Source organism: Hemibagrus wyckioides, linkage group LG19, assembly GCF_019097595.1.
Source record: "Hemibagrus wyckioides isolate EC202008001 linkage group LG19, SWU_Hwy_1.0, whole genome shotgun sequence".
Taxonomy (NCBI): Eukaryota; Metazoa; Chordata; class Actinopteri; order Siluriformes; family Bagridae; genus Hemibagrus; species Hemibagrus wyckioides.
In genome coordinates, this window is record NC_080728.1 from 17,044,838 (window position 1) to 17,057,500 (window position 12,663).

A 12,663-nucleotide genomic window follows, 5' to 3' on the forward strand; every position below is an offset into this window, starting at 1 on the left:
GAGGCATGGACTCCACAAGACCTCTGAAGGTGTGCTGTGGTTTCTGGCACCAAGACCTTAGCAGCAGATCCTGTTAAGTCCTCTTCATTGCAAGGTGGAATCTTCAAGGATCGGATTTGTAAAAAGGAAATAAAGAGATTTGTCCAGACAGAAATCTGTTGTCAGACTGTCATGCTGACTTTTGTTAGCTTTTTTCCCGTGAAGAACTAACCAGTGCTAATAGCTGTACGGTCAAACTCAACGTACATCTGGGAGAAATCTTTAAATATTTATATTTAAATGTGTGTTAGAGAAGGAAGGTGTCTGGATTTGGGATGTTAAATATGGCAACAAACCCAGAAAAGCAGCATCAATAAAATTACTATATTTTTTCAGTTTGATTAGACTGAGAAACTGTAATCAGATGTAAGCTCCGCCCCCTATATATGACCACGCCCCATCCTTTACCCAGCATGTCCTCAGAATCTTGTCACGTGTATGTCTTTCGAGTTTTGTGCGAATGCACACAAGCGGTCATGAGTTACAGCTGTTTCGGTAAAATAGACTCGGCCTAGAAATCTATAGAAATGTCTTTGATATAGAAATGTTTTTGATCCATATTGAGGCTCACACTCTGTGGAATATTTTTGGCATGCTTGTAAAAATGGGCCAAAAATCCTGCGGCTAATTCACAAAAGTAGGTTTTGTGTATTATGTAAATTAGCAAAATAATCCACTATGGTGGAAATTAGTGGACTTCAGTTCTGCTTTAGCCAAGGAATAAGAGGAAAAAACATTTGAGTGTTGAATTTTGTTACTACTTTTAAACAAACTTGTCATTCCTAGTGTATTAAAGACAAAGTTGTACTGGGAATGTGAGGCTTTTTTCATTCCCAGTTCCTTTCATGTGCACCTTTGTGCTTGTCTATCAGACACAAGGCCGCTCATGTAACACACACTCCAGTGGTCAACAAAAGATTTACAGAAGATTGAATTTCTTTGCCTTCATATGTATATGTTTATAATTGTCTTCCCAGCACAGCTGATTAACATTTTGTGATGGTCACAAAACTCCAATAAAATGCAAAAGCCACAGAGCTGACAACAACAAAATGATGAATAAACTGTAACAGAGCAGCTCCTAAACACAGCATGTGTTAAATCTCCCACTAATAAACCTCAACTACTGCTGTGCATCCACTCCCACACTCCACCCACAGACACGACTCCCACAGACACACACTACTAACTTCTTCTGTTACAGGGGGCCATTACTTTTGTCTTGTGGAAATGCTCCTGTTAAAGATTTACAAAGACATTTGTTTGTATTGGCTCTGAATCCATCTGAATATGAACATATTTATTCGTAAATCGATTGTTTATAGAGGAAATTTGTTATTCATGAAATCCTACGGTTTCAGAAAAACGTATGTGAAAAACTAATCATTCAATCATTATAAAAGAAATAGAAACTGAATATATAATATAATATAATATAATATAATATAATATAATATAATATAATATAATATAATATAATATAATATAATATAATATAATATAATATAATATAATATAAAGAGAGGATGAGCCAAAAGCCACAAATGAATGCCTCAGCTGATGGAAAAATGATGGAAAAAATGTGTGCAATGTCCAGTTTAATTCAAAATCTACAACCGGAATGAATTCATCAGGATCTGTGAAAATCTGTGAATATAATCATAGCACATCAATGAGGTGTTTACATGAAATAGATGATGAGGTTATTACAGTCATGGATTATGAGGATGGATGTAATTTTAGCTGCTAGTAAAACTCTGACTTGCTGTTCTGACCACCAGGGTTTGATGGTTAATGTAGTAAATGCGAATATTCACCCTGGGGTCAGGACCTGATCCTGTTTTGGCTTTGAACCAATAGCTTAAATTGTCTGTTTTATTTATAATTCTCTGTTTTTTATTCTATTTGAGAGCTACCTGCTCATCTGTGGATTGTGCGCTTATGTACAGCAATGCACTGGGTATTTTTATAACAGAGGTAGAGAGGACAGGGAGAGCAGGACAGGATGGAATTTAGATAAGACGTCTGTATTGTGACGTCCCGGGCAAAGAACTGCAGGGGGACTAGAAACTCTTCCCAATCTGTGAGGTAAGACCGGGCTTCAACACAGAAGATACAATCAGGGAAAAAAACATGCGTGAGACTCAGAAAATCATCCTCACTGATGGCTGAGGTGACATTTTATTATTTTATAGTATTATTATTATTATTATTATTATTTCATGGGACTTTTAAACTTTTATTAGTAACTTGACCTGCTAATGTGTGAGTATTACTTTCACACAGATACTGATAACTTAAAACTAGTTTTTGTTCATAATATACCAGAGTTTTTTATGTAGTCTATGTTTAAATTCCTTGTCTGGAAAACATCAGTTTGATCAAAAACATCACTTCCAGCAATAAAAGCCGATCAATTTGCTCATTTGTTCTTCCAGATGGTAATTTCAGCCACGACTAGTTCAGAGGAGCTTTTAAGCAAATGTGTGAAAATACATTTTAACACAGCCAGCAATATTATAATATCAATATTATAATTAAGCAATATTTATATCTATATTTCAATATTTATAAAATAGATATTCAGCATGAAGAGGTGTTGGAGAATTGTTATCAGTGCCACAGGGCTAGTGCTAATGTATGATGAGGAGCAGATCCCAGGAGATTTAACACTCCTAAAGAACCAAGAACTGCAGACTGACTGCTGAATGTTTTGTTTAAATTAATGTTTTATTGCTTCTTATTCTTATTGTTTTATTGTTTCTGTATTACAGCCATCCACAAGGACTGAGTAATAGGTTTTTTGTATCTCAAAATAATCTTTTAGACATATCAATTTAAATCACCAATTCATTATTTGTTCCTTCTTAATTATATATATGTATATAATATCTCCATATTATTTATATATCTCCATATGTAGCTAAGCCAGAAAGTTCAAACTCAAATTCTGACCTGCCCACATCTGCATTTTTTGTGAGTACCCAAGAGGCCATTATATAAAACTATGAACGTTTTAACATAAGTGAGCCCCAGCAACTGACTCACTGAGGAAGAGACAGGAGTCAGAGCTGGAGATAGCAGAGCTGAAGATGTTGAGATTCTCTTTGGGAGTGACACGGTTGGACAGGATTAGGAACGAGTACATCAGAGGGACAGCTCATGTTGGACATTTGGGGGACAAAGTTAGGGAGGACAGATTAAGATGGTTTGGACGTGTTCAGAGGAGGGAGAGTGAGTATATTGGTAGGAGAATGTTGGACAGGGAGCTGCCAGGCAGGAGGCAAAGAGGAAGGCCAAAGAGGAGGTATATGGATGTAATAAATGAGGATATGAAGCTAGTGGGTGCAAGTGTTGAGAGTGCAGAAGATAGGGATCGGTGGAGAGAGATGATTCGCTGTGGAGACCCCTGAAGGGGAAAACCCAAAGAAGAAGACAAAGAAGAGCCCCAGCAACTGACTCTAAAATTAAAATTTTCTATGAAAAAGAAAAGTTAAAGGACTTATTCTATTTAATAAGAACAGTTACTGGTTATATCATTTTATTGTACCACTGCAACAAATCTGCAGGACAGCACCACTACTGGGCTAGTACCAGTGTGTGATGAAGTGTTGAACCCTTATCACACACTGGTATTTAGGCAGGTAGATAGGCATGTAGGTGGGTCAATCTCAAGTCTTGTATCACATTAGTTTTGATAAAACTTTAAAGATAATTTGTTGGCAGACTGATGAGTCTGTGAGCTAGTGAACCAGTATCGGGAGGTATTTATTTACTATTTACTATCACTATCACTCCATAACTACATACAAAGATAAACAGCAAGATAGTATTAGTTTCAAATACACTGAAAAGCAGAGAAAAAGCATCAGATGACAGCCTCTACCATGTACTTCACATAGCTCGAGTCCAAAAGAGATGAGGAATACCGTGAAAAGATCACGCATGCTTAGACTAATTTAAAGATTAGCACTAGGGTTAGCCTACAGGGACAGATAATTAAGTAAGTAAGTAAATTGATAAATAAACCACCTTTGCTTCATGTTCTGTTTGTTTCATAATTTATGCCAAAATTATGTTTATGTTATTATGTAATATAATAAAAATTATTATTATATTAATCATAGATATCGTATCATTTAAAGAAAAAATTAAATCAGATTAAATTGTTAGAGGGAGATTTTAAGCTAAGGTTGTCATATGTTCATGTTACAACATACCCCTCACACGTCCTTCTAACATTTCACTTCTCTTCTTTCCAGGTAAATGATGAAAAAAAGGAAAATTTATTCATGAAACATAAAACAATATCACATATTTCTACCAGACATATGTAATATAATGTAAAAGAAAAATACTCTTCCACAAACTTGACAAAGAAAACAGTATCAGGTTGTACCCCGCTCTCCCCTACCTGGGGTATTACTGAAGTATAATCAGAGAACTTCACAGTTTTCACTCCAAACTGACCTCAAAAGTGGTTTATAAGCAATAGAAATAATTTTATATGGTCCCAATATTAGTACTATCTCTCTCTCTCTCTCACTCTCTCACACACACACACACACACACACAAAGACACAAGATCAAATTCAAAGCCCAATGTTTGTTATCACTGGAGCCAAAATTAAATTATTGTTATTGAAAAGCTGTCAAAAAAAATCTGTTTTATAAAATAGTAATATATAAGTTTTTGGCAAGACAAAAAAAATTTAGAAAATGAAAAAAGTAAATAAAACAATTAAAATTAAATGTTAAAAAAATTCCAGACCCCTGTCTTAGATGACTCACATCATGTGGGATTTTTGACACGTATGTTTCACCAAGAGCATGTAGTTATTTCCACTTGATTCATTTATTTCCGTATGTTAATTGTGGTTTTAAGTTTCACTGAATTATGCTTGATTTCACAAGAGTTTAAACGCATGCAGTTTGTGTGTTTTTTGGACTAAAAATTTATGAATACACACGGGATCACACATTACACATTACTCATCCTGTGTGACGAGCGATCACACATTACTCACATAACCACATGTGGAGGATATATGATTATGTGTGAAAAAGGTCCTAGAAATGTTTTTTCCCCCCCGCAGAGTCGACTCTTTGTATCGTGAATCGTAGTCGAATCCAATAATCCTGTATCCGAACAGCTCCCTGATCCCTGCTCCTTCACACATAATGAATCTGTTTCCTTATATTATAGACTTATAGCTACTCAAATGTATATTTTATTTAAGTTATATTACAATTATTCTCATAAGGCAACTTCAGTTATTGGAACCGAGAGTCGATTTCAAAGCGCTCGGAGTCTTTGTCATTAGCTAATTAAATATAATTATTCATAACAATACGTTACAAACCCCCATTTTATTACAGTAGGTCTTTTATTTGTGTATCTATCTATCTATCTATCTATCTATCTATCTATAGGGGGGTCGAGAATCAAATCGACTCTTGCAGAATCGACTCTTGGATCCGGAGTCGACTCTGATATTCCTGGAGTGAAACAGCCACTAAACCTTATACTCCTTATATAAGTGTTATATATTTATATAACTTAATATTTATATAAAGTGTGTATACTATACGGATTTAAATAATGACACAACCCCCTAAAAATTAAAGCTCCCGTCTAACGTCTATCAAGAGAATCAGTGCCATCTAGTGTTCAAATGAAGCACTACAGGAAAGAGGATTTGTAGGCTACAGTATAATCTATAATAATATTAACATGTACTTGTTTATTATGTAATTATTATCAACCAGTAGATCTGAGAGATAGAGGGTTTTTTTTTTTCTTCGATATCTGGAACCGATCTAATGAGAGGTTTTTATTTTAGTCATCATTCTTATTCAGGTGATGGAAGGGGAAAGTGCAAAAAAACCGAGAGCTGAGTCATGCTGCTCGTGACCAGGAGTCTCGTTTACACACGTGTGTTATTATGTATACAGTTGCCTACTTCTTAATGGAAGCTCGTTGTTTGATAAATACAAAAACATACCATGCATACAGGGTTTTTTTTTTTTTTTTTTTTTGGTGCACGTAGTGTTACAGGACGTTCTGAAGATTCCCTTTCCCCCCCCGCACGCGCAAAAGGAAAAGCAAAGCGCAAGGTCACGCGCGCGTAGGGAATTCCCACCGGACGGGCGGAGACGTCACTCTCAGCTGATCCAGTGTTTTCGCGTCTGCGCAGTAATTTCGCAGATATGCACTACACGTGGCTGGGCCTGGGCTCTCGCTCCCGCTGTGTGCTTTAGGACCATCGTGATGGGGTGTCGATCTGCAGCATGAAACGCTCGGACGAGTGGAAGAAACGTCAAAACCAGGAAGCGCAGTGAGAGGTGAGAGAATCCGGAGTAAACAGAAGTGAATCTTGGTGAGTATCGCACACTGGCTGGATTTAAAGACTGACACTGTTGTGTGTGTGTGTGTGTGTGTGTGTGTTTCCTATACAAAGCATTGTATGTTTTGAACTGATATTAAAACTGTTGCGCCTTATAGTAGATATCCAAACAGCAGGACATTACACCGATAGAGTATAGAACTTAGACAAGCTGTGTGTTTGTGAAGTTATTTAGTACATTGTTTAGTAAATAATCCGTTTTTGATCTCATGGATCAGTCGGGTAATGTTTCTCACTAAACCGATGACGAATCGAAACTAAAGGCTGTTGAATAATATAGGCAATAGGCCATAGGTCTCTCAGCTCTGGTCCTGGACAACTCCCCTGTCCTGCACATTTCTGCCCCTCTCTGTGTGTGAGTGTGTGAGTGTGTGTGAGTGTGTGTGAGTGAGTGTGTGTGAGTGTGTGTGAGTGTGTGTGAGTGTGTGTGTGTGAGTGTGTGTGAGTGTGTGTGTGTGTGTGTGTGTGTGTTAAAGCAGGGGCAAAGGTTTCTCCAGGACCAATGTTGAAAAATCTTTTAAACTATAACCCTAAATCGCTGACACTTACTTTCTTGACATAAGTCTTTAAAAGTTTCCAGAAATGTCACTGCTGTCGAGTTATTCCATCAAGCCCAGGTGATTTATGCCACAATCACATGACACGCTCAGTTTCTCTTTCAGTGACAGCTACATACCTGAATTGATTCATGCTGCTCTTCTGAGTCATTCTGCAGTGGTGTGTCATGTTATTTTACATAGTTTGCATATTTAAATGTTTTCAGTAAGTGGGTGCGAAAAGATGGCCTCAGGTTCCCCCATAGTGAACGGCGATCTGTCCCATCCCGCTCAGTCTGAGAGCGCTGGAGCACCGCATGTAGAAGAGACGCTCCAGCAGATGAACATCCTCATCAAAGAGAACCGGGAGCTCAAAGGTAGGTGGGATTATACAAACACTGATACTGTGCCAGACAGAATAAACACCACAAACAGAGAGACCACCACAGACAGGAAAGTCATCACAGATATCACAGACCACCACAAACAGACAGAACACTACAGGGACAGAGAGCATCACAGACAGACAGAGAGACCACCACAGACAGAGAGAGAGACCACCACAGATAAAGAGATTACTACAAACAGACAGAGAGACCACCACAGACAGAGTGAGGGACCACCGCAGACAGAGACCACTACAAACAGAGAGACCACAACAGACAGAGATATCACTACAAATAGACAGAGAGACCACCACAGACAGAGATATCACTACAAATAGACAGAGAGACCACCACAGACAGATATCACTACAAATAGAGATATCACTATAAACAGACAGAGAGACCACCACAGACAAAGAGATCTCTACAAACAGACAGAGAGACAACCGCAGAGACCACTACAAACAGACAGAGAGACCACAGCAGATAGAGATATTACTACAAACAGACAAAGACATCGCTACAAACAGACAGAGAGACCGCAGCAGACAGAGATATAACTACAAACATACAGAGAGACCACCACAAAGATATCACCACAAACAGAGAGACCACCACAAATAGAGATATCACTACAAACAGAGAGATCACTACAAACAGACAGAGAGACCGCAGCAGACAGAGATATAACTACAAACATACAGAGAGACCACCACAAAGATATCACCACAGAGAGACCACCACAAATAGAGATATCACTACAAACAGAGAGATCACTACAAACAGACAGAGAGACCACCACAGACAGAGAGAGATCACAACAGAAGGACAGAGAGAGAGACCACCACAGACTGATGGAGGGACCACCGCAGACAGAGACAAAGAGATCACCACAGACAGACAGAGAGACCACCACAAAAAAGGGAAACCACCACTGACAGAGAGACCACCACATTAAGACCACCACAAAAAGACAGAGAGCACCAGAGAGAGAGAGAGCACACCACAGACAGAGGGATCACCACAGACAGACAGACAGACAGACAGACAGAGAGACCACCACAGACAGAGAGACCACCACAGACAGACATCCATAGAGAGGCCAGTAGTACTGATTTTATGCCATTTAAAACCCTCATTACTAATTAAGTGGGCCAATATTTATGGGTTTTGATATACTCAAAAATAGCTGTGCTGTGTGTTAATAAATATTATGATAATGAGTGTAATTAGCTCTTTATTAAAACGAGTAACATTATGGATTTAAATTTAAATGCAGGATAATCATATAGTTCTTAGTCAGATAGAGGCATCATATAATACTGTATAATGTTTATTATAGTGCAGCATAGAGGCTCTGTCTTGTGCACATGCAACCTTTTCATTCCTCATACGGTTGCTAAGCAAAATATTTCCTGTTAATAAATGGCTAAGTGGACAAATAAAAGACTTTCTCACTGGAGATTAATGATAGAATAATGATGTATAGTCTAAGAGTAATAACACAGGCCTATTTAAATACACATGGACACCCCAGGGACTGGAACGAAAACATGCACAGCAGTGCTAGCAACAAACCCGCTAATATTAGCGTTCTGTAGTCTGGAGTCTCTGGCTTAGTTATCCTTCAAACAGTGTTGAGTATTTCTTCCTGCTTTTTGTTTGATATCTCTGCTCTAGCATTTAGGATTTAGCATTTAGCTTTGAAAATGAACTATGTTTGTAGATTTCTAATGTCCCTTCACTGCTAATTTGCATATAATTTGAATCCAGCGTCTGTTTATTGTTTTTAGAAGTAAGACTGATATCTCTTCAGCATGCTCAGGATGCGATAAGATACACACTTTGTAGCGCACTGACTGTCTCTCATGCACAGAAGCCCTGAAACAGACTAACCTGTCGATGAAGGAGAGGTTCGAGGGTCTGTCTGCCTGGAAGGAAAAGCAGAAGGAGGAGAGAGGCTTCCTGGAGAAGCGACTCGAGGAGGCCAAGCAGAGACTCCAAACTCTGGACAGCGAGAACGAGCTGTTAAAGAAACGTGTGCAGGAGATGGAGAAACCGCATGCGAGAGCAGAGGAGGTGAGATCATAGTTTGGCTGAAAAATCATCTTTATTCAACTCTAATCAGTCATGTGTGTGAAACTACATTAGTTCCAGCAGGTTAAGTATCATCAGTTCTCTCAGGAAACACTGCGGTTTTTTATGTGAAGCTGGTAAAATACCTGAACATTTTTGTGGTCTGTCTGAATCGCAAAAAATTTCCACATCACCTCTCGACACATTACAGTGGCACACAATACAAGCTTCTAGCTAACTAGCTTGAAATAGGTTTGTATTCTATTCCCTTAATTCCTCAACTGATTTATTTGACACCATCTAAACACCGTCATTCTGTACATTCTAATATTAGCTTTAATATATGTTAGCTTGCCAGATTAGCAGAGAGCTAATACGGCTAAACGATTCTGCATCACTCAATAAACTCTTAAATAGTTGACTCCCTGATTTTTGGAGCTGTTAATCTCTAATTTCTAAAATAAATAGAGCAAAAGTCGTTAGCTAGCATCCAAGCTAATGGCATGGATACAATAAGAACAATCCGAACATTTATTCAAAATGAATTTTAAAGACAAATGATTTCATTTCTATCGATAACTCGGATAATAGTGTTGTAGCTTTAAAGCGATCTTCCCAGTAAATATCGAACTATAATAGAAAATAAGGAACTGTAACGTTGTTTTCAGAAATGTACGTAATTGTCCTGTTATTTTCAGGAAATCGGATGATGCAACTTCCTGTTGAACTTGTGACTTTCACAATTTCAATTCCAATCCAAAAATGAGATATTTTATGGCTTAAATGTAAAGGTTAAGTGTCGTGAATTATCTGTCTGAATTATGGCATGATTTTTTTATGAAGGAAACGTGACCTGTATTCAGAAAGTTGAGGCTTTTACCTTTAAGTTTTCAGCACAAACCCCAAGATTTTGAGTTGAGAGGTGAGTTAAAGGCTATTTTCCCGTGCTAAATGGAGTCTGATGTCCTGTAGGGTGAAGCTGGAGGTCTGCAGGCCAAGCTGGAGGCGTTAACGATTCAGCTCGCCCGGCTGCAGGCTGAGAAGAACGACCTGGTAGCGCTGAACTCTGAACTGCAGCTGAAGATGAGCCAGGTGTCTCCGGAAGATTCCTTCATCGAGATCCGCATTGCGGTGAGGACACGGGACACGGATATAAAATACCTCTCACCTGGATTACTTCTCTTACGTACTATAGACTGGTTTTTACAGACACATCTAATCTCTGTTTGTTTTTGTAGAAGGGTGAGATGGACGTGACCAGAGACTTACCGGCTCAAAAAGACCTTTCTGCATCTAGCATGTACGCTGAGTTCTCACACTCATCATCTACATATTTAACCCTTTAATCACTAGACTATATTAATATAATATTATAGGTCATATAAACTCAGATGCCAGATGAATAAATCCCCTCTTGTTAAACAGCATGACAGAGACACCACTTTTTCCTTTAATTCGTCACTCTACCGTATATAATACTTTGTATATATTAAAATAATTGGGAATTGTCATGATTAGAGTTTAAGATGATATGCTAATGTGTGTGTGTGTGTGTGTGTGTGTGTGTGTGTGCGTGTGCAGGATTAAAACCGAAATGGCTGGGTCTCGGCTGGAATCAGAGGAGCAGACGGTGAGCCAGCTCCTGCAGTCTCTGAGACTCGAAACGCAACAAAAAGAGCAACTCCAACTCCAAATACAAGCTGCACAGAATAGGTAAACACACACACACACACACACATGCTTACTTTCCATCATAAACACATACCTGAATACACAGAGATACTAAAATGTCTGTTAGAGGGATGATTCTCATTATATAGATGATTTAAAAGTCACATAGGGATGAACATAAGATAGCGATGCCACTAAATAAACCTCTGTAGCTTTGGACCAGTGACGTCCAAGATTAGAGGACGACGTGGTACACAGTCATGCTTGAATGGTAATGGTTATAGAAATACTGACCGGTTCGTCTGCGGATAAATAAACACGGGAATACAGTTGGATATTGTAATGATGTTGAATAAATGTGATATGGCATATTCAAATATTAAAGTTCTACTAGTATTTGTAATTGGGTATTGGTCAAGAGATGTTTATTTTACAGTCACTGAGAGAGCCATGACACAATTTAACCCAGTCCATCCTTTATTAGCAATCTAAGAATTTGACATATACACCGATCAGGCATAACATTATGATCACCTGCATAATATTGTGCTGGTCCCCCTTTTGCTCCCAAAAGGTTACAGCCCTGACCCGTCGAGGCATAGACTTCACTAGATCCCTGAAGGTGTGCTGTGGTATTTGGCACCAAGATGTTAGCAGCAGATCCTTTAAGTCCTGTAAGGGATCCATTGGTCCCACCTTGCAATTTATAGGACTTAAAGGATACTTTATATAGATACTGACCACTGCAGACCGGGAACACCCTACAAGAGCTGCAGTTTTGGAGATGCTCTGATCCAGTGGTCTAGCCATCACAATTTGTCCCTTCGTCAAACTCGCTCAAATCCTTACACTTGTCTATTTTTCCTGCTTCTAACACATCAACCTTGAGGACAAAATGTTCACCTGCTGCCTCTAATATATCCCACACACTAACAGGTGCCATGATGAGGAGATCATCAGTCTTATTCACTTCACCTCTCACTGCTCATAATGTTATGACTGATCGGTCTATATAAGCAGTTCAACTAATACTACAGTGCTGCTGAATTCTCAATTCTGATTGGTCAGGAGGTTGTAAAAGTTTGAGGAGGTGTAAATACTAATGCAAGACACTGAAGATCTGTTTTGGAGGTGATATATGTTCAGTATTGTTTGTGGAGTGATAAGTACCCATGAGATACATGCTGAAAAATGAACAGCATTTCTTGATTTTTTTTTTTTAATTTATATTTTTACAGCCCACGGGTCAGAACCAGCACAATGAAGGTTCTAATATAGATTAAAATGAACGCCTAGTCCAGCCCCAAGTTCTCTTTCTCAGATACTTGTCAGGTACGGGCTGATATGTGGTGTTTTACAGGGTGTACGCCTGCAGGCTGTGCTTTAAGGCTTGCAGAAATATCATATTCATGCTGAAATACAAACCATGTACTCTTTCCACACACTTGTTCTTTCCTAAAGGATTGCAGAATTGGAGGTGAAGGAGCCTAAAAGCGAGAGTGGAACTCAGATGTCTTTGCCCTATGTGAACGCTACACAGGAAGTGCA

At 38.6% G+C, this 12,663-nt stretch overlaps 1 protein-coding gene across 1 annotated transcript in view; it reads left to right on the forward strand.

Moving 5' to 3' along the window:
* Positions 1–6,259: 6,259 nt before the first annotated feature.
* Positions 6,260–12,663, forward strand: part of optn (optineurin) — a 13,533-nt gene continuing 7,129 nt past the window's right edge. Inside the window, exons 1-7 of the mRNA XM_058416927.1 lie at positions 6,260–6,419; positions 7,210–7,359; positions 9,245–9,447; positions 10,417–10,575; positions 10,683–10,744; positions 11,026–11,157; positions 12,577–12,663. The exon at positions 12,577–12,663 is cut by the window's right edge and continues 31 nt beyond it. Of these exons, the coding sequence (XP_058272910.1) occupies positions 7,227–7,359; positions 9,245–9,447; positions 10,417–10,575; positions 10,683–10,744; positions 11,026–11,157; positions 12,577–12,663 (776 nt within the window). The 5' untranslated portion in view covers positions 6,260–6,419; positions 7,210–7,226. The remainder of the gene's footprint in view (positions 6,420–7,209; positions 7,360–9,244; positions 9,448–10,416; positions 10,576–10,682; positions 10,745–11,025; positions 11,158–12,576) is intronic.